Below are 21,586 nucleotides of genomic sequence, written 5' to 3'. Positions count from 1 at the left end.
TCTACTTGCATCTCCCATCACCCACAAATGCAGCAGCTACTTTGCCCTAATCCACCCTCAGGGGGAGTCCCTGAGGGACTCTTGTACACAATTGGCCCCCGGGACTGCTTTATGCCTTCCCGCCCTTTCCTCTGATTCCACTAATTCTAAAGAAAGCACATCAGTTGAGAAGCAAAGTAATCATCATTGCTCCCTACTGGCCCCGCCAAGTCTGGTTTCCCTTCCTTTGGCCTCACCTAGTTCACCGCCTTTGGACTCTGGACCCAACTCCAGCATTACTGTAACATCAACAGGGGTTGGTCCATCAAAACCTGTTGAGCCTCAAGCTGACAGCTTGGTACCTCCACTTCCAGTAATTGCCAGGCAAAATAATCTTATCTTCCCATGTACAGAAAACTCCTCTAGCTTCCCATAAACCATCCACCAGGAAAATTTATTCTAGTAAGTGAAATAGATTTGTGTTGTGGTCTCAGGAAAAGGACTTGACCCCTTTTCAGCTCTGATTAATACAGTGCTGGAGTACTTATCAACCTTACTCCATTCAAGAGCCTCAGCCTGTACTATTAGAGTCCATTTAGCAGCTATCTCAAATTTCCATAATGGTTTCAAAGATTTCACTGTAATATCTCACTATCTCTGCAAAACCTTCTTAAAAGGAGTTTTGCATTTAAAACCACCCTTTAAAGAGCTCATTGAACCTTAGAATGTAACACTAGTCCTACAAACCTTGACTCATCGACCCTTTGAGCCAGCTGCCACTTGCGAAAATAAATTTTTTCTTAGAAGACGTTATTCCTGGTAGACATCACTTCGGCCAGGAGAATATCAGAATTGCAGGTCTTGTGTGTGAAACACCCTTACATAGTTTTTCACAGAGAGAGAGAGCATGTCTTTGGACTAACCCCACCTTTTTACCCAAAGTTGTATCAGATTTCAATATTAGTCAATCCAATGACCTCCCAGTTTTCTTCCCAAATTCCTTTAACAAAGGAGAATATTGTCTGCATTTATTGTATGTACATAGACAATTGCGTTTTTACTTAGGACTAAATCATTCTGGGAATCATACCAGTTGTCCCTCCTTTTCAGGAACCAACTTAGGTAACTCACTTTCTAAAGTCACTTTGTCAGGTACTTGGGCTACCCCTCATACGTTTATCACTCATTACAAATTGCACATGGTCTCCAGGGGGAGAGCATCCTGTGGCTCAGTGGTGCTCAGGAATATTCTTCCATAGGGCCTCCCAGGACATAAAGTAGCTAGGGAATCTGTCCCATCTGTCATGAATGAGTGAAGATTGACAACATCAGATAAAGAAGATATGTTCTTACCATAACGTTCCATTTGTGTTGTCGATCTTCATTCATTTCTGACATCCCACCCTCCTACCCCCCCCCCCCTCCCGAGGCTGCTGGAGGTTCAGGTTTGGTCCTGGTTGCGTGATAGGGCATTTGCTCACACAAAGCCTCCGCTATCTTATTCTTACAGGCAAGTTGATTTGAGGAAATGAGGAGAGGTGCACTGTGGATAACCTTAGCTTGAGAGTTTCTGGCTGGTGCGAGCTTGTTATATCGACCAAGTTGGTTCCGAGGACGGAACTGAAACTCATCTGTCATGAATAAATGAAGATCAACAGTACAGATGGAATGTTATGGTAAGAATGTAACTTATTTTTTTATGGATGTACTGCTCCCACATATTCCATTTATTTCTACAACATATGCAGACCGTAATGACCCAGGCTTCCCAAATAGTCAAGCACAGAATTAAATGCAGTTATGATGCGTGGATGCTTCTTCCAGGCCAACTGCTACTAGTTTAGTCATCAGAAGATATGCTTGACTGGGAGTTCAGCCTTTTTCTGAAGTCTTTAAGTCTAAACTCTTAGATTCTCCTGTGGAGAGTATACTTCTGTTTGGCTCACAAGCTGACAGTCTTTTCAAAGTATTAGAGAAACAAAACAAAACAATGAAAGACTGCCATCGAATACTTGTTTCCACAGTTCCTATGTACCGTAGAAATTATCCAACAAAATCTACTTCCTTTGTTAAGAGAGGTTCAAGGTCCTCTCATAAGCAGAGGAAAACACCCAGGAAAAGATTCCCAGATAAACCTCCGAGGGATACTCCTTCAAGGGGTCTCCATTTGGTAGCAAGCCCTTGTGAACTATCTTCCTTCCCTCTTCTTCCATCCCCCTGTCAAGAAGATTTTCTCTCTCTCCTGTTTTGGGAAACAGTGACCTCATCAAATGGGTCCTGAACATCATAAAGGAGGCCTGCGCTATGACTTGGGAAAACATTCCCTCTCTGGGGGGAATGCCCCTTCCTTCTCCAAACCACATTCACCTCCTGGACCATATCATCCAAGAATCGCTACCACAGGGAACCATAGGAGGGAAGTCTCCTTAATCTTCTTAGGAAAAGGGCTCTATTCAGGAATTTTTCTTGTCCCAAGGATGGAGGACCAGTGGAGACCAATTCTGGACCTTTCTCAGCTAAACACCTTCTTAAAAGTGCCCACCTTCAAAATGTTCTCTTTGCACACTCTTCTGCCCTTCCTTCTTCCTTCTTCCTCAGGCTTTCCTGGCCCTGGTATCCCTAGACTTAAAGGATTCCCATTCGGCCTTCCTGCAGAAAATTTCTCAGGTTCCGTACTGGATCATCACATTTTCAGTTTACTGCTGTGCCGTTTGGTCTCTCTGCAGATCCAAGGATTTTTGCAAAGTGTTTAGCTCCAGTAGTTTCCTTTTGCCACACTCTGGGCATACATATCTTCCCTTACTTGGATTACCTTTTAATCCAGGCACTGTCCAAAGGCATCTTCCTAAAGCATCTTCATTACACTGTGCAACTCTTGACGCTTTTAGGAGTCACCATCAATTTAAAAAAAAAATCAGCTCAGTCCTACGTAGGACTTGACCTTTCTGGGCTGCAGACTGGACAACTCCACTATGCATGCCTTTATTCCTTAGGAGAAAGTCACCACTGTTACCAACTACTTCAGAACATTCTCCACCAAGACTCATCTTATAGCAACAGAGATCCTTTGGGCTGTGGGGTTTATGGCTGCCACAGTTCCTGTGCTTCACCTTGCCAGACTATGCATGAGAAGAATACAGTGATATCTGAAATCAGTGTGGTCCCAACACTGACACCTTCTCAGTGCCCTCCTCCCTCTACTGCCTTGTATCCAGATGGAATGTTGTTGGTGGATCAGTCAGGTCACTCTCAACCCAGGCCTTCCATTCTCTTCAGCCCCACATAACCAAGTCATGGTCACAGATTCTTTTGACAGGGTGTGGGGGTCTTGGACCAGAGCCCACAAGGTTAAGGGGAAGTGGTCTGTCCCCATAGTAAAATAACACATCAACGTAAAAGAAATTATTACACTTCTACAGACCTTTTCACATCTCTGGAAGCCAGGCACTCTGCTGGTGTACACAGAAAACACCACAGTGATGTGGTACATAAATAAGCAGGGAGACACAGGATCCTACCCCCAGTGCAGCCTTGCATTTTGCTTCCTACATGAATCTTGCATGCACTGTGCAATGAATATTCCCTCTCAGGAGAATGTTGTGTCAAACTCTTTAAGCAGGGACATGGAGGACCCTTACAAATGGTCTTTGAAAATGAAGTTCTTCAGCTGTATCATCCTTCAGCGGGGAACACCAAAGAAAGCACTTTTCACTTCCCCCCAACATCTCCAGTTCCCTCATTTCTGCACCAGGAACCCATCCTCCCTTGCCTAGAAGACAGAGGCCTTCTTCCAGTGGTCAGGGAAACCCATCGGTGTGTATACCCTCCTCTGCCCCTGCTGCAAGGACTCCTGCTCAAGGTCCAGAAATTCTCTCCAAAACTTCTGCTTCTGGCTGAGATAAATTGGTCCCCCTTCCTGTTTTTCTTGTCAAAGAAAACATTTCTGGAGAATGCCTTTACAACCAGACCTCATCAATCAACAGAAAGGGTAGCTTCTTCATCCCAGTTTGACCTTCCCTCAGTCCCACTTTCTGTATGATAGGATTATAATTTCTAAAAGACTTTCTTTCTCTAAAGAGGCGGTTCGGGTACTACAAGAAGCTGGGAAACCTAGTACCAGAAAATCTTATATGACCAAGTGGAAAAGATTCTCAGCTTGGTGCCTTAAACACAAAATGCAACCCCTTTTGTCAGACATTTCCATGTTCGTCAATACTTCTGTGAGCTGCTACATTCTGGTTTGGCCTTCTTTTCCATTAAAGCTCACTTATCTGCTATCAATCCATACTTATAATGGTAACACAAACGAAGAAAAACGCTGAATTGCTTCACCACAAAACGAAAAACACAGCAGCCACTGAAAAATAATTTATTCCTCTAGCGCCTCGGCCACAATTAGCCTTCAAGGAGTAACATACAGAATTTAAAAACGGTTTATATAGTCCCATCTCCAATTAAATAAACAGTTAAACAATTATATAAATAAATACAACTTTAAAGTAACACACAGCAATTCATATAATACTTTTCTAACAACATTCTGTGTTCAAGCCTATAGGCATCAATGTATTATACTTTAAAAATAAACACGGTTTCCTTTCTTAGAAGCATAAACTTATATGCTTCTTTATCAAAACAGTCCATTTTAATTTATTCCAAAATAGTGGCTTTCAAACCCACTGGATATCCACCATGACATTTATTAAAATGAAGAGCCAAAGGGCTCTCCATTCTATTCACTGTAATATCTCTTAGATGTTCTAACAATCGTGTCTTAAACATTCTTTTTGTTTGTCCAATGTAAAACTTATTTCAATTACATTTAATAGCATAAACAACCCCCTCTGTCCTACAGTCATAGGCTCCACTAGATGTTCATCGTGCATACAGCTGCAGTCATAACAGATGGGTTATCCTGCCGTCAGGCGGGTCCTCGGTCGGCCGAATTCCAAAGTCTAGGTCCCGCGTTGGTTGTCGTCGCTTCCTCCCTGACGTCAGTGTGGCAGGGGTATAAAAGAGGCAGCCGACGCCATTTTCTCCAGTCTTTCTTGCCGCGCGGTGCCCGAAGCAGAAGCAGTTCGCAAGTGCCGGTCGGCCAGCTCCTGAGATTTACGAAAGTATTTCAGCCGAAGTCTTCTTGAAAGCTAAGTACCCCGTTGGGGAAACTTTTCTTGCCTCAGACCGATGTCAGACAAAGCTAATAATTGCATTTCATGTGTGAAGCAAATACTGCATAAGGATTTCCATTCTTACTGTATACCTTGCTTAGGTCCAGACCATGATGTCTCGGCCTGCCGTTTTTGTGCTAGATTCAACAAATGCACTATTAAGCGTCGGGCGGAGTTCGTCCTTCACTTTTTTGGCAAAAAATTTAATTATATTATGTCGTCGGATACTCCGACTCCAGTTTTGAGCAAAAAACGCAAAGATAAGGACCGGCATACGAGGTCCGCACCACCTACTGATACCACGCTAAGGCCGACTACCAGTTCTCCGGTACTCAGCGAGGCGCCTACACAGCCCCTGAGTACTGATGACAATGCATTACCGGTGTCTTCAGTACCCGAGGTCACAGGCTCCTCGGCCCCCATTCCTACTACAAATACTGACGCCACTCCTGGCTGGGAAACTCAGAATTTAGCCAGGCCTGCCATTTCTCAAGGGGTCTTCAGGCCTTCCTCCTTCTCTATTAAAGCCTTCACTAAATCTAAAACAGCGATGAAAACCAAAAAACAGGTTCCTCAGACACCCTCTCAAGGCTCCATGCCTAAAAAACAGATGCTTAAAATGGCTGAGGATTTGATTACTCTTATCAGGGGTTCTCAACCCCCCTCTGACAAAAGGCCCAGATTAGAGGAAGACTACCCTTCCTCAGATCAAGCTTCTATTGCCTCAGAACTATCTGAGGACCAGGATTGTGCCTTTTCTCCATTCGAAGACTCTGATGCAGAGGAGTCTATTCCCTTGGTCTCCCCCCCTGAGGACTTCCCTTTTGGGGAAACCCTGCATACAATGAGGGAACACTTTCACTGGGAAGGCCAAGATTACTCAGATTCCAAGAAAAGGCTCAGGGAATTTCTTTTGCTCCCGCAGCATAGGCCTCTGGCTATCCCTTCTGTTCTAGATATATTGGATGATGTGTACACAGAAGCCAACCTTAATCCTGATTCTTTGGCTCCAGCTCCTGTTAAACCAGACCGGTATTACCGGGTTCCTGATTCTCACCAGTTCCTATATAAAAGCCATACTGCTGACCCAGAAACTATTTCACAGGGTCCCAAGGGAATTAAGGCCTCCACTGCTAAAAAACCCATTACCTTCAGAGAGAGATTCCAGATCTTTAGAAAGGTGGGGGGGAAAAGGTGTACACCTCGGCCACTTTAAACATGAGGGCATTAAACTGTCAGTTCCATTTGTTAAAGTATCGACAGTTTTTGATATCTCAGCTGAAAAGCAAAATGACACAACCAGAACAACCAGATTTAAAAGAGTTGCAGGATTTCTTGCATGGTGCAGAGCAAGTGGGTAAACATACCTTGCAGTGTGGTTTTGATGCTTTAGAGGCCTCATGTAGAGCTGCTGTTACGGGGTCTGTTATACGTAGGCATGCTTGGCTCAAAGAGCAAACCTTACCAGATCATGTCAAAGCTAAATTATTAGATGCACCTCTTCAAAAAGATGTATTGTTTGGTGTTAAAGCAGAGGAGGTGCTAAAGAAAATGGAGGAAAAAGCAAAATCAATGCAAACAATGAAAGATTTCCTGCAGGTACAGCCTCCACGTTTCAGCAGAAACTGGCCTTCAAAAAATTGGTCATTTCCAGCCACGGACAGACCTCAAAGGGGCAGATACAGGCGTCCAAGGGGTAGAGGGCAACATCAAGGATCTTTCAGAGCCAGACAGTGACAAGCACCAACCCCAAGAGGTGGAGAAGATAGATCACAGTCTTTTAGAAAACAGACACAATGACTTCCCCTACACCTGCCAAGCAAAGCTTTAATGGCAACACCTTTGGGCAGAAAACTGACATTATTCTCAAAAAATTGGCATATTGTTACAAAAGACAAATGCATTCTGGACATTATAGACAGAGGCTACAGGTTCCACTTTCACACCCTTCCAAAAATGAGAGGCATGCCAAACCTGCCACGAAATCAAAGGGCAGAGGCACAAAAACAAATTTCAGCTCTCATGGACATGAAAGCAATTCAAGAGGTACCTGCAAAAGAACAAGGTCAAGGGTTTTATTCCAGACTATTCCTGGTACCAAGGAAAGACAAAGATTGGAGACCTATCCATCCTAAACACATATCTACAGGTGCCAAAATTCAAGATGCTCACATTACAGCAGCTTCTTCCCATGCTGGGCAAGGAGTCTTGGCTGGTAACATTGGACCTCAAGGAGGCATACCTGCATGTCCCTATCAGACAAGATTGCAGAAGATACCTCAGATTTCTTGCAGGTTCAACCCATTACCAATTCTCTGCATTGCCCTTTGGCTTATCTACTGTGCCCAGAGTGTTTACGAAATGCCTGGCATCAGTAATCGCCTTCTTCAGACTACAAGGGATACAAATCTACCCATATCTGGACGACTGCCTGATCCAAGCGGACAGCAAGGACATACTACTGCAGCACCTGGCATTTGTAATAAAACTGTTGAACTTCCTGGGATACACAATCAGCAAAAAGAAATCAAAACTAATACCCTCTCAACAAATTATTTTCCTGGGTGCCAACGTGGATACAACCACCCAGATGGCCTACCTCACGCCAGATGAGCAAGGGCAACTGTCTCAATACTTCAGAAAAATGGCAACTTACACCAGGCTAACTGCAAGGAAAGTCCTGCAGGCTCTGGGATTCATGGCATCTTGCATCCTACTTATCCCATGTGCAAAGCTACATATGAGGAAACTTCAATGGTACCTAAAAAACTTATGGTCTCAACACAGCCACAGCTTGGAAGCAATTATACCACTCATTCCCTACCTTCAAAAGGAATTTATGTGGTGGGCTCAAGCTTGCCAAAGAAACACAGGTCTTCCTTTCTGTGTACCTCAAGCAACTAAAATCATTACAACAGACGCCTCAGACTACGCCTGGGGAGCACACATGACAAATCAGTGCATTCAGGGAAAATGGGCACGAAAAGAGAAGCTCCTTCACATCAACCAAAAGGAAATGCTAGCCGTGCAAAAGGCTGTTACGACCTTCAAAGACCTACTGCATCCAGGCCAGCTATTAATAAGGACAGACAACACCACAGTGATGTGGTACATAAACAAACGGGGGAACTCATTCATACCCCCTGTGCAGGCAAGCCATGACCCTATGGAACACAGCACTGGAATTGAAAATTCAACTACAGGCACAATTCCTGCCAGGGAAGGAAAACACACTGGCAGACAACCTAAGCAGAAATATGACAGATCCACACGAATGGAAGTTGCATCCTCAAATTTTCACAAAGATAACTCAGGCATGGGGACAGCCAGACATAGATCTCTTTGCTACCCGCAGAAATCGCCAGTTGAAAAAATTTTGTTCAAGGACCTATCATCCACAGGCCTGGAAAGTGGACGCACTTTCCTTCAATTGGGCAACATTGACAGTCTAAGCTTTCCCGCCTCTTCCTCTGCTGCCCAAAGTTCTATTAAAAGCCAGAGCAGAGAGGCCGAAAATGATTCTCATTGCTCCAGACTGGCCAAGGCAACACTGGTATCCGCTCCTGAAGAGCCTGACACATTCCCCACCATGGATCCTACCCCACCATGGATCCTACCTCTAGTCCCTCTTCTGTTATCCCAGCACAACTACAAAACTCTTCACAGCCATCTCAAAACTCTAAATCTAGCTGCATGGAGAATTCCTTGATTTTCCAACAGTTTCTCCTTTCCAAGGAGGTGCAGGATGTCATCTTGGAGGCCAGAAGACCTTCTACAAGAAAGGCCTACTCCGCCAAATGGAAACGATTTTGTGCCTGGAATCAAAAGAAGGGACAGAATCCTTGGGTAATAAATATACCTCAAATTTTACCGTACCTAGCTGAGATGTTAAGCAATGGACTTTGTTTCTCCTCCATCAAGATCCACGCTTCAGCCATTTCTGCACAATACAACACAGATCCTCCTTTATTCTCCCATCCTCTCTTAAGGCAGTTCCTCAGAGGGGCAAAGAATATAAAACCCCCAAGGAAACTACCAGTCCCTGCTTGGGACCTCAACTTCATATTAGAAAAGCTGACCCTTCCTCCCTTCGAGCCAGCTTCTTCATCAGAGTTACAGTACTTGTCATGGAAAACAGCCTTTCTTCTGGCTATCACCTCAGCTTGCAGGGTTTCGGAGCTACAGGCCCTCATGGCTGTGCAACCATTCATCATTTTCCATCAGGACAGAGTTTTCTTACGAACCAACCCTACCTTTCTGCCAAAGGTAGTATCCAGTGTAGCTTTGAATCAGACTATCCACTTTACCTACCTTTTATCCTAGTCCACAAAACAAAGGGGAAAGACTATTACATTTCTTGGACATTCACAGACAACTTCATTAATGTGAGAGTGTTCAATCTCGCCTTTGTTCTTACACATGGGTTCGGAGCCGATCCTCGGCTCCGTGTCGGCCACCTGCAAGCTCTGCATCGAGAAGAAGCTCGAGGTCACCTAATACCCACAATCCCCCTCTGCCTTTACCTCAGATCTAGTTTGCCGCTGCAGCGTTCGCATCACTGGGTCGAGCTCGAGCACCTCAGATAAGATTAGAATTTTATTCTTGTTTTTTCTCTGGTACTTTAGTATTAGAAACTGTTTAATAATAATTTGTGTGAGTGTGGAAAGGTGTAGGGAAATCTCGGTTCCGTTTAAGTTATAAAACTTAGTCAGAGTTCTCTTCGGGGCCTACCACCACTCTTTGGATTTGACAACTGGATTGACTCATTACTGGATTTGACAAATTTACCGGACTTGACTGTTTTTCTGGATTTGACTATATTTCTATTTACTTAGAAAGCGTTGCCAGTGTGGGCAAAAAATGTCAGTAACTGACAACCATAGTTCCTGTGTCTACTGTCTTGGCCCTCTCCACCTGCAAGAAGACTGTTCTATTTGTCATTCTTTCAGTGGGAGGGTCATGACAGATAGGCGCAGGAAATTAATGGACAGGGGTTTATTAAAACCTTCCTTTCAGGAGGCTCTGGATGCTTCTGACCAGGCATCCAAGTCCTCGAAGGAATCGAAGACGTTGGAGCCTAAGTCATCGGCTCCGAGCTCTTCCACTAAAGTTAGATCACCGGTTCCACAGACTTCGGGGCCGAGTGTTCAACTGGTGTCAGTTTCCGAGCCTCGAGTCTTGGAACCGGTGATGGAGCTCCCTCCTTCGACACTGTTGAGGTCGGCTCCGTCTTCGGTTCCTTCGACCCGTTCTTCTAAGCTTTCCGATATCGATGTGGACCGTGTGGTGCAGAAGTTATTGGAACATTCGGCCCTATCCAAGCTTATTTCGGTTTCCACCCAGTTGGTGTCGAAACTTGAAGGCCTCCCATTGTCTCCATCCGTTCCTCCTCCGAGACCTGTCCAGTCTTTGGAGCCGGAAGAGGTTGATCTACTGGTTGTGGAGCCCTCAGGTCCAGAACCGTCCTTTTCTCGGTCTGTTCCTTTCACCTCGACTCCGTCGGATCCGTACCGGAGTCTCGAGCCGACGATCTGTCCTTGGTTCGGGCGAGAGTCGAACCGATGTTTCGTTTCGACTCTCCCTCGGGCCTCGGCGGATTGATTCGCTCCGTCCTCGGGTCGATGCCTTCGTGCCTGTCTCGGGATTCTTCCCATTTCTTCGAACCGGGAGATTCTTGACTCGGGACCCGGGGCCTTCGATCTTATGAGGAAGGTGTTGTCTACCCAGACAACCACATCAGTAGAAGCATCCTCTCCTCCCCTTAAAGGACCGTTATCTTCCTCTGCACCAACGGCCACATCCAAGCGTCGAGCACCGGTGTCTCAGCCACCCCTGGAGGGTGCCCCCTCTTCCTCGGAGGCTTCTTCGGATGCTCCCCCCGAAGAGGTCCCTAGGAAAAGATTGTGTAAGAGGAGACACTTAGATGCTCCACAGGAATCTTTAACATCCGATACTGACTTGGATGAGTCAGAAGGGTCCCCAAAGTCACCTACGGAAGATGTCTCCTTTCTGACATCTTGGAGATCCTTAAGCAGAGAGGTGATTGGCAGTCCCTCCCCCCTTCTGAGGATGAGTCAGTCCTGCTGAAGGCATTTGGTGCTCGCCCTTCCTCCTCCTGGGTCACTCCGCCCTTCGATGAGTTAATGGAGTTGATTGCTCGAAGGGCGTGGGAGACACCTGACACGGTGGAACCAGTCCCTAGGAAGCCTAATAAGTACATCACTGCACCCCAGGACAAGGCTTACCTCACTAAAGGAGTCCCAGTAGACTGACATCTTGGAGATCCTTAAGCAGAGAGGTGATTGGCAGTCCCTCCCCCCTTCTGAGGATGAGTCAGTCCTGCTGAAGGCATTTGGTGCTCGCCCTTCCTCCTCCTGGGTCACTCCGCCCTTCGATGAGTTAATGGAGTTGATTGCTCGAAGGGCGTGGGAGACACCTGACACGGTGGAACCAGTCCCTAGGAAGCCTAATAAGTACATCACTGCACCCCAGGACAAGGCTTACCTCACTAAAGGAGTCCCAGTAGACGCCATGGTGGTGGCAGCGGCCACGAAAAAGGAGATGTCGGAGTCTTCCTCATCTGTCCATCCACCTAACAGAGATTCTAGGACTATGGACAGATACGGGAAGCGCATTTTTAGTTCAGCGGCTTTTTCTATGCGTTCCCTGAACTATTTGACTCATTTTACACGCTTACAGAGGGATCTAGTCAAAGAGTTGGGAGATACCCTCCAGGGTACTACAGATGCTGCTGTCTCAGAGAAAGTTTCGCACATCTAAATACCCTTACATCCATTGTTAACTCATCCATGAGGCTGATATCATACGCAGTCAAGGATCGAGTAGGGCAGCGGCTTCAGCGATTGCTCTTCGTAGGCAATCCTGGATGCGCTTATGTTCGCTTCGGAAGCCTTCAAGTCTTCCTTTACTAACGCCCCATTTGATGGTGCCACACTTTTGGCCCTAAAGTAAAGGAGACCCTTACCGGTGTGAACAGGAGGGAAAGACTCTGTCTGCTGTCTGAGTCCGTTTTCCACCCCTTCCAGACCGTACCCCAAAGGGCAACGTGGTGGGAAAATGTGGTTTCAAAACCCCAAGGATCTTTCCCAAGCACACAGGGTGATGCCCCTCTAGAGGCAGAGGAGGGGCAGAGGTGGAAGATGCCGCCCGGGCGGCAGAGGGGTCCAAAACCAAGGTGACAGGGATACCCCCTGGTAAACCTTTTCAGCACTCCTGAGAGGAGGCCCGACTGTCCTGCTCTGGAGGCAGTCGGGGTCGCTAGCTTTATACCCTCAGGCCTGGCAAAACATTATTACAGACAACTGGGTAAAAGCGTTGTTACCAGAGGTTACAAAATACCATTCCTATCCACCCCATTCCAAAGAGAAAACTCCCAGATGTACCACCCCATCTGAGACCCAGCAGCTATAGAAATTTCAAAGCTGCTAGAAAAAAGAGTCATCCAACCAGTCCCAGCGGACCAAATAGGATTCGGACTTACTCAAGGTTCTTTTAGTTCCAAAGAAGACAGGGGACTGGAGGCCGATTCTGGACCTAAGCAACCTCAACACCTTTGTCAAGAAGGAAAAGTTCCGAATGGTCACGCTTCAATCGATCCTTCCATTCTTACAGAAGGACGACTGGATGTGCTCAATAGATCTGAAGGACGCATACTACCACATCAAAATGGCCAGGGCGTCCAGGGATCATTTGCGCTTCGGCTGGGAGCCAGTCACTATCAGTTTCGGGCCCTGCCCTTTGGTCTGCCCTCAGCCCCCAGGGTTTTCACCAAATGCATGGCAGTGGTAGCGTCTCATCTGAGGCCTAGGATTCCAGGTGTTTCCGTGATCTGGACGACTGGCTCCTGTCTGCCACCACCAGGCCAACTGATACAGGCCAGGGATTACACCCTACAACTTTGTATTCACCTCGGAATTTCCGTAAATTTCGAAAAATCTTTGCTACAGCCATCACAGCATATCTTATTCATAGGAGCGGAATTAGATACGCATCATTTGGTTCTAAGGCTTCCTACAGAAAGGATAGTCGCACTTCAAAACAACATTTCTCTCCTGCTGTCGTCCAGAAAGTCCCCGGCAAAGCTGGTTCTGAAGGTCTTGGGTCTCATGGCAGCTTCTCTCATTGCGATACCATTGGGAAGACTGCACATGAGAGTTCTACAATGGCTCCTGTTTGCACAATGGTCATTCCAGCAGCTACCTCTGACTCACGAAATTTTGATAACAAACACATGCAAATCACACCTAACTTGGTGGCTACAGACTTGCAACCTTTCCAGCGGAAGACCATTTGTGCTACCCACACAGCGGCGATAACCATGGACGCTTCCCTGATAGGGTGGGGGGGCATCTTTCAGGGACAGACAGTCCAAGGCGAATGGACCAATCTGGAGTACAATCTGCACATCAATGTTCTGGAGTTGAGGGCAGTGTTTTTAGCGTTGCAACACTTTGCTCCCCTTCTTCCTCTAGGAACTATTGCAGTTCAGACAGACAACATGTCCGTAGTCTGGTACATAAACAAGCAAGGGGGAACCAGGTCTTATCAACTATGCAGAGAGGCCATGAGAATTTGGCAATGGGCGGAGTCCACGGGTCGCTTTCTGATCGCAACGCATATCCCGGGGTCATCCAATATCATAGCCGACAGGCTGAGCAGAGCAATACTGTTGCCTCACGAGTGGTCCCTCAAACAGTCAATTGCGAACATGATATTTCGCAAGTGGGGCCAGCCTTCCTGCGATCTGTTTGCGTCTCCAATGAACGCCAAATGCAGGAGCTACTTTGCCCTATTACCCTCCAGGGGAAGTCCCCAGGGACGCGCTGGTGCACGATTGGCCCCCGGGTCTCCTGTATGCTTTTCCTCCATTTCCCCTGATTGCAAAGTTTCTGCAGAAAGCCAACAACCTTCAGAGGACTATAATCCTCATTGCCCCATTCTGGCCTCGTCAGATTTGGTTCCCCTTTCTATTGCATCACCGCATTCGCGGACCTTGGATGCTGGACCCAGAGCCGGATCTACTGATCCACTCGTCAGGAGTCCCTCACCCATCTCTCGAATCACTCCATCTAGCAGCTTGGCTGCTCCGCTTCCCTTTCTAGCCAGGTCTGATTCCCTTACACCGGCGGTTCAAAATATTTTAGTGGCTTCTCATAAAGCTTCCACTACAAAGACCTACACCAGTAAATGGAAACGTTTCGTCTTCTGGGCTAATTCACATCATTTGGACCCTGTTATAGCTCCGTTGAACAAGATATTGGAGTTCTTGACAGAATTGTTTCATGAAGGAGCTTCTCCTGCTACTTTGAGTGCAGTTGGCTGCCATTTCTAACTATCATGTGGAAGAATGTGGTGCGCCTATTATGGCTCACAGACTTTGTAAGGCTTTTTTAAAAGGATCCTTTCATATCAGACCACCAGTTAGAAGTCCTACATCACCGTGGAATTTGAACCTCTTACTTTCTAAATTGATGTTGCCCCCCTTTGAACCAGCCTCAATTTGCCCATTGAAATTTTTGTCGTGGAAAACTCTATTCCTAGTGGCCATTACATCCGCTAGGCGAGTGTCTGAGCTTCAAGCTCTTTCTATTAAACACCCTTATTTAATTTTCCACTCTTGACAGAGTATCCCTTCGCACTAATCCATCCTTTCTCCCCAAAGTTTGCTCTACTAATAATATTAATCAGTCCATTGAATTACCCACCTTCTTCAAAAACCACTCTAATAAATTGGAGTATATGTTGCACAAATTGGATGTCCATAGACAACTCAGATTTTATTTGGATAGAACAAAAGATCACAGGAAATCTGATCAACTGTTTGTAGCTTTTGCTGACAGCAGAAAGGGTGTAGCAGTTACGAAACTAACTCTTTCCAAATGGCTAACTGATTGTATCACATACGTTTATGAGGCTTCTAATCAAACATTATCAGTCAAACCCAAAGGACATTCTACCAGATCAGTGTCTACATCCTTAGCTCACGCAGCTCGCTTACCATTAGACACGATCTGTGCGGCTGCTACTTGGGCTAAACCGCATACATTTATCTCTCATTACAAAGTGGACAGGGTTTCTAGGGATAGGGCAACCTTTGGTTCCACTGTGCTCAAGAACGTTCTCCAGTGAGTTCCTCAGGATCATGGAGCTAGGGACGCTACCCATGTGTAAGAACAAAGGCGAGATTGAACACTCTCACATACAGAAGTTATGTCCTTACCATAACGTTCCATGTGGAGTGTTCATCTCGCCTTGGTTATTACACTCCCACCCTTCCCACCCTTAGGAAGAACGTTCGATTTGGTGCCTGGTCTGGAGTATTCTCCTTCTGCAGTTGCATTAGTTGTATTATATGATACACTTGTGTATGTATGTATATATATATATATATGTATATAGATAATCCTATCATTAGGTAATTTTTGGTATGTGTGTGTACTCTCTATGACTGGTTTGCTTGCAAACTAGATCTGAGGTAAAGGCAGAGGGGGATTGTGGGTATTAGGTGATCTCGAGCTTCTTCTCGATGCAGAGCTTGCAGGCGGCCGACACGGAGCCGAGGATTGGCTCCGAACCCATGTGTAATAACCAAGGCGAGATGAACACTCCACATGGAACGTTATGGCAAGGACATAACTTCTATTTATTTGGACAGGACAAAGCCATTCAGGAAATCTGAGCAACTCTGTGTGTCCTATGCTGCAGGTGCTCAAGGAAAGGCTATTTCCAAACAGACAATTTCAAAATGGCTAGCCCACTGCATACGCTATTGTTACTCATTTCATGGAAAAACTGTGCCTACATGCATCAGATCCCACTCCACCAGAGCCACAGCTACCTCTGCAGCCTTCCTCAGGGGGGTCCCTACCAAGGATATTTTGGAAGCAGCCACCTGGAGTTCAGTGCACACTTTCTCCAAGCACTATCACCTCCCACTATACTCTAAATCTAGAGCGGGCTGTGCCACAGCAGTCCTGCAGAGCATCCTAGCCCCTCCTAGTTCCACTTAGTGCCTACCACCCTTACTTAGCTTTGGGATTCTACCCATCTGTTATGACTGCAGCTGTATGCACGATGAACATAGTACAGTTTTGTACCTACCATAAATGTAGATGTGCGAGTGCTCATACAGCTGCAGTCCAAGTTTCCCTCCCTCCAACCCCTCTTAGGACAGGCCTTATGACAAACCCTTTTCATATAACCTTTTGGGGTACTCTTTTATGGTGTATTTGCTTGCAACTACTGTTTTTGATTTATCAACATTGTAATTTTGCTTAACATTATGTTTGCCTTCCTCCTGGGAGCACCTGACATCTGGGGCAAGAAAAACTGAAGAAAATGGCGTTGGCTGCCTCTTTTATACCCCTGCCGCACTGACGTCAGGGAGGAAGCGACGACAACTGAAGCTGGACCTAGACTTTGGAATTCGGCCGACCGAGGACCCGCCTGACGGCAGGATAACCCATCTGTTATGACTGCAGCTGTATGAGCACTCGAACATCTACATTTATGGTAGGTATAAAACTGTACTTTCTAAAACGAATATTGGTAATATATAAAAAAGAATTAACTATATAAGAACACCCACTACATCTACCACAAGGCTTGGTTCCTTTAATAGAAATTTGCGGACTTAATTTAATCTCAGGTCTCTGAAATTTAGTATGTAATGCATACTTACCCTTGGAACTCCCACTTATGTCTAGGACAAAGGTCAACCTTTTTCTGAGAGGAGTTTTGCACCTTAAACCTCCAAGGAAGTCCATTAGTCTGCCATGGGACCTTAACTTTGTTAGAAAAACTTACTTTGTCCCCTTTTGAGCCAGCAGCTTTTGCCATCCTAAGATTTTGCGCATGGAAAACTGTGCTGCTTCTGGCCCTCACCTCAGCTCCGAGTTTCTGAACTTCATGCTCTACTGGCCATTCCTCCTTTTCTCATCTTCCGTAAAGATAAGGTAAGCTTTAGGGCCAACCCTTCCTTAATGCCTGAAGTGGTTAATGAGTTGACCCTCAATCAGGCCATCAACCTACCAGCCTTCTTTCCCAATCCCTAAAATAGAGAACAAATTCCACACTTCGTTATTCACAGTCAGTTGAGGTGGATAAAACTAAGGCCATTAGTAAAACCGGTCTACTTCACCCTGTCAAAGGCCGACAATATCGAAAGAGATATTGTCGGCACCAAAATGTCGAAAGCGAAAGTCATCGCACGTGTAAATGGAAATCTGCAATGTAGTGCGATCTCTGAGTTGGTATATTTAAGTAGCGGGGGGTGTGGGGGTGCAGGGGGGGCTTGCCCCCCTGCATAGAGCAATTTGTGTTGTGTTTGGGTGATTTTTCTGTGTGTGTGTGTTCGATGTTTGGGGGTTTCAACATTTTCGTGTCGATTATTGCGCTGTCGATAGAGTTTTCGACAGCGTAATATAAACACCAGGAAAACAGATAAGCTGTTTGTCTCCTCCAGTGGACTTCTCTCTGGGACAGTCATTTTCTAAGTAAACAATTGCATCCTGGATTTTGAAAACCATCTCCTGCTGATATTCATAGTATGATAAGATTTTGCCCTCTTGTCCAAAAGCACATTCCACTTGAGCAGTTCCTTCATCTGGTGCCTTCTGCCTGCAAAGGTGTGGACACCAGATCCTTTTTAGAAGCTGCCACTATGTCCTCTCTCCACACCTTCACTAAACACTGTATCTCGGATGCCTTTTCCAGATCCAGGATGGCTTTTGCAAGAACAGTTCTTTGTGGCCTCCTGGATTCTACTATCTGTATTTTGTCTTCTACCCTCTTTTTCTGTCTACAGTTCTGGGAATCACCATCTGTTATGATTACTGCAACAGTAATTTCAGTCAAGACATAGTACAATCGTGTAAGAACTTACCACAACAGTAGATGTCCTACTGATCACTGTTGCAGTATTCCTTCCCTCCGTCCTTATTCCCCTTCTCTACACTTACAAAAAACGCAAATACACATCACTCCTGGGGGTAGAGTTTACTTACCTGCTCAAACTACACCCCTCCTAGCTGACCAGTCTCCTATCTCAGCTGTCTTCATCCGTTGGCGTGCAGAGAGTCTGAGGATCTAGCGTGCCCATCTTATATAGCCCTGCACTGACAAGATGAGGTCCTGATCCTTTGAACTTCGTCAGAGCTTGTTTTGGAATTAAATGAATAGGAGTTCTGCTGCTTAGTAGTGTGCCTACATCTGGGTTGTGCACCTGTGTCAGGACTGCATTACACAGTTTGGGAAAACAACCCCTTTTTATTACTGCTTTTGAGTACTTTCTTTTTTTGTCTATTTGTGGTAAGAGATGATCTGTAGAGCAGTAGCCTCCTGCATGAAATGTTGAAAATCAATTCTTATGAAAGTTACTGTTTTATTTTTGTGTTTGTGAACTGCTCCAGTGGCAGCATTTAGACACGGTACAGATCTAAAAGGCAGTGGCACAAGTACAGGACCTGAGTCCAAAAAACTTGCTGTAAGTTTAAGTGACCACTTTACATTGAGAGGATGTGTTTTGGAATCTACCCCCAGTTTTACACCAAAATAAGTCACTTACACTCAAAGCAAGTCTTTCAGAATCGGGGCAGACTTATACTTGTAGCAACTCTCTTGGTATTTAGCCCCCAGTGTATTACAGTTTGAGAAATATAGTGCAAAGAAGCAGTACAGAAGAATTATTTTTATTACATAAGTAAGATGAAAATGTAATAAGGACAACTGTATTGGTAAACATGCTCTGAATACAGGTGAGCATAATTTAACAAAATAGAGCTGCCAGAAGGTATGATGCACGTGTTCAGTGAACTGGTAAAAGTAGCCCAAGTTGTAAAAAAAAAAAAAAAAGTGCTGCAATATGAAACCAAGTCAATGACAGACACACATGTAACGATCTGCGTTTGTTACAGTTCTGAACAGAAATAAATGCACATCATTGAGTTTGAATGATTTTGGCCATTGAGTTGCTTTCATACTGCAGTAGAGTTGTTAGAAGAGACATCAGTGTAAAGGTTAGAAATTGTTGAATGAAGATAAAATATATACATCCTTGTAATTTATATAACTGTATAACCATCCTTTCTACCACTGAAGTGAATAAACCATTTAACGGTTTCAAACTTGCTTAGAGAATCCCTTAAAATATAATGAGTAATTATTTCACATTGAAATAAGGCATACTGATAGATTGTTCCTGCTTTTTGTTCTCATGTTGTATTTTGTATCTCTTCCAACAGTCTGTGGCATCAGACATGCGATTCACAGAAATCTTCACAGAAAAAGAAGTGCAGCAAGAGACAAAGCGACAGCGCGTCATTAATTCTAGGTACAGAGAGGACTACATTGAACCAGCGCTATATCGTGCCATAATGGAGTGATATTTTAGCCTTTGGAGGCAGGGGCTGTTTTGGATGGTTCCAGGGCCTTTTAATATGACTGTGTAAATAAAGCTTGCAGCCTTGGCTACTGAGTACTGGCACTCAAAATTAGTGTACATTTTTCTTCTTTGAAACAAGATATAACATATTGTACATTTCCCAGATTTCATTGGATTTCCTTCATGCATTTTAACACTACAAGTGATCATGTTCTTCACAAGTTGATGAATTTCCAGATTTTATTGCTGAGGGGCATCTCAGTCTGCAAGTCGTATGAATGAACTGTTTACCTAGTGAACTTCATTAAACATAAGACTGTTCAGATATGGATGGATAACCAAAACTGCAAAGGATTCTGTTCCCATAATTTCATGGCAGCTCACTGTTGTGCCTGTAGAGCACCTCTTGACTGTACAGTTGATCTGCAGCATTTTGACTTGCATCACTATACAAAGATTGTACACATTCTGTGGAATTTTTCTAAAAAAAGTTCTGGGCTTTCTCTTTTTTTTTTTTAATTCCCAGCTTTAAAGGACAGTATTATTGGTGCTTATAGATAGCGCTTATTTTGTACTTCTTTCTCTAGCACCTGTCTTACCTCCTCCCTCACTGTGACATAGCACCAGCTTCTATCATTATGTGAATGGAATACTTGCTAATGAACTCTGTATTGTTTATTTGTTAATTGTTACTTTGTATAGATATTTAAAAAGCTTGCTTCCATGAGTTTTTCTCAGTGCTAGTGAAGTAACACACACCTTCACATTGTGTGATATTTTTGTGTGTGCTGTTTATTTTGAAAATGATATTGGCATATTTCATACATTGGCGTAGCTAACTGAATGTTTAAAAACATAATGAATTTTTTTTTTAACTTGTCGTTTGTTTATTTCACACTTGCACACACTACTTATTTTCAGCAACAGAAATAGTTGTTTTTTTGCACTGTTAATGATAATTTGTAGAGACAAGCCAAACAGGATTTGTTTCAGCAATGAAAGATGTTCTTCGTGTTTCACTGTTGCAGTCATCACATTTGGGTTAACTGCCTGCAGGTATCCATCAGCCGGCCTGAATACCAGAGTCTTGGGATATCTGCATCAGATGTTGTCGTTTCTTCCATGATGTCAGGTCATCGGGGGTATAAAACATGTAGCCGACGCTAATTAGTCTTTCTTGCCATGTGGTGCCCGAAGCAGAAGCAGTTCGCAATTGCCTGTTGGCAGACTCATGAAAATTTTGTTTTCGAGTTTCAGACCTGAAGTCTTCTAAAAGATAAGTACCCCGTTGGGGATCCTTTTTTCTTGCTATAACCGATGTCAGAAAAAATTAATAATTGTCTTGCCTGTGGAAAGCAAATACCTCATAGAGATTTTCATTCTTACTGCGTCACCTGTTTTAGGCCCAGACCACGATGTCCCTTGCTGTCAGTTTTGTGCCTTGTTCAACGCCTGAACTATCTGCCGTTGGGATATTTTTGTAGCTAAAAACTTTCGCTCTCGATCTCTATACTCCGAAATGGTGCCGGTAAGCCATCTGACTACCGATCTTCCAAAACAACATAAGGATAAAGACAGAGACAGATCGCATAGGTCAAAAACTGCCGATGATGCTACTGTTAAGCTAGTCGCCAGTCTGCTGGTACTCATTAAGGTGCTTTTGCAGCCTCTGATACCCGCTTCTCCAGATTCGCAGGCCTCTACTGAGACCCATTCGGAGTCTGGTATGCCACGAGATGCTTCTTTGACTATGGAACCTGTGGATGTCTCTACCTTGAATGGGTCCGGAGCCGCTGTGCAGACACCGGCTTCTGTGGGTGTATTTAGGCCTACTGTTTTCCATATTAAACCGGCTACTTCATTTCAAGCCAAAAATACTGAATTTCTCAAGCCTAAAGTTCGCACTACGCCTAGGAAACCGACGACCAAAGCACATTCTCAGGCCCACAGGCCTCAAAAACAAATGATTAGAATGGCGGAAGACCTTATTACCTTAATTAGGGGAAGCCAGCCTTCCCCCCTCAGAGAGACCTAGAAC

At 44.8% G+C, this 21,586-nt stretch overlaps 1 protein-coding gene across 2 annotated transcripts in view; it reads left to right on the top strand.

Moving 5' to 3' along the window:
• KDM4A (lysine demethylase 4A) overlaps positions 1–20,423 on the top strand; it is a 2,334,711-nt gene extending 2,314,288 nt beyond the window's left edge. For both annotated transcript variants that reach the window (XM_044085421.1, XM_044085420.1), the window contains exon 22: positions 19,409–20,423. In XM_044085421.1, the coding sequence (XP_043941356.1) occupies positions 19,409–19,549 (141 nt within the window). In that variant the 3' untranslated portion in view covers positions 19,550–20,423. The remainder of the gene's footprint in view (positions 1–19,408) is intronic.
• Positions 20,424–21,586: the final 1,163 nt, after the last annotated feature.

Source organism: Protopterus annectens, chromosome 10.part0 (genome assembly GCF_019279795.1).
Source record: "Protopterus annectens isolate FY-2018-M chromosome 10.part0, PAN1.0, whole genome shotgun sequence".
Lineage (NCBI taxonomy): Eukaryota > Metazoa > Chordata > Ceratodontiformes > Protopteridae > Protopterus > Protopterus annectens.
This window is presented reverse-complemented; position numbering and strand designations above follow the sequence as displayed.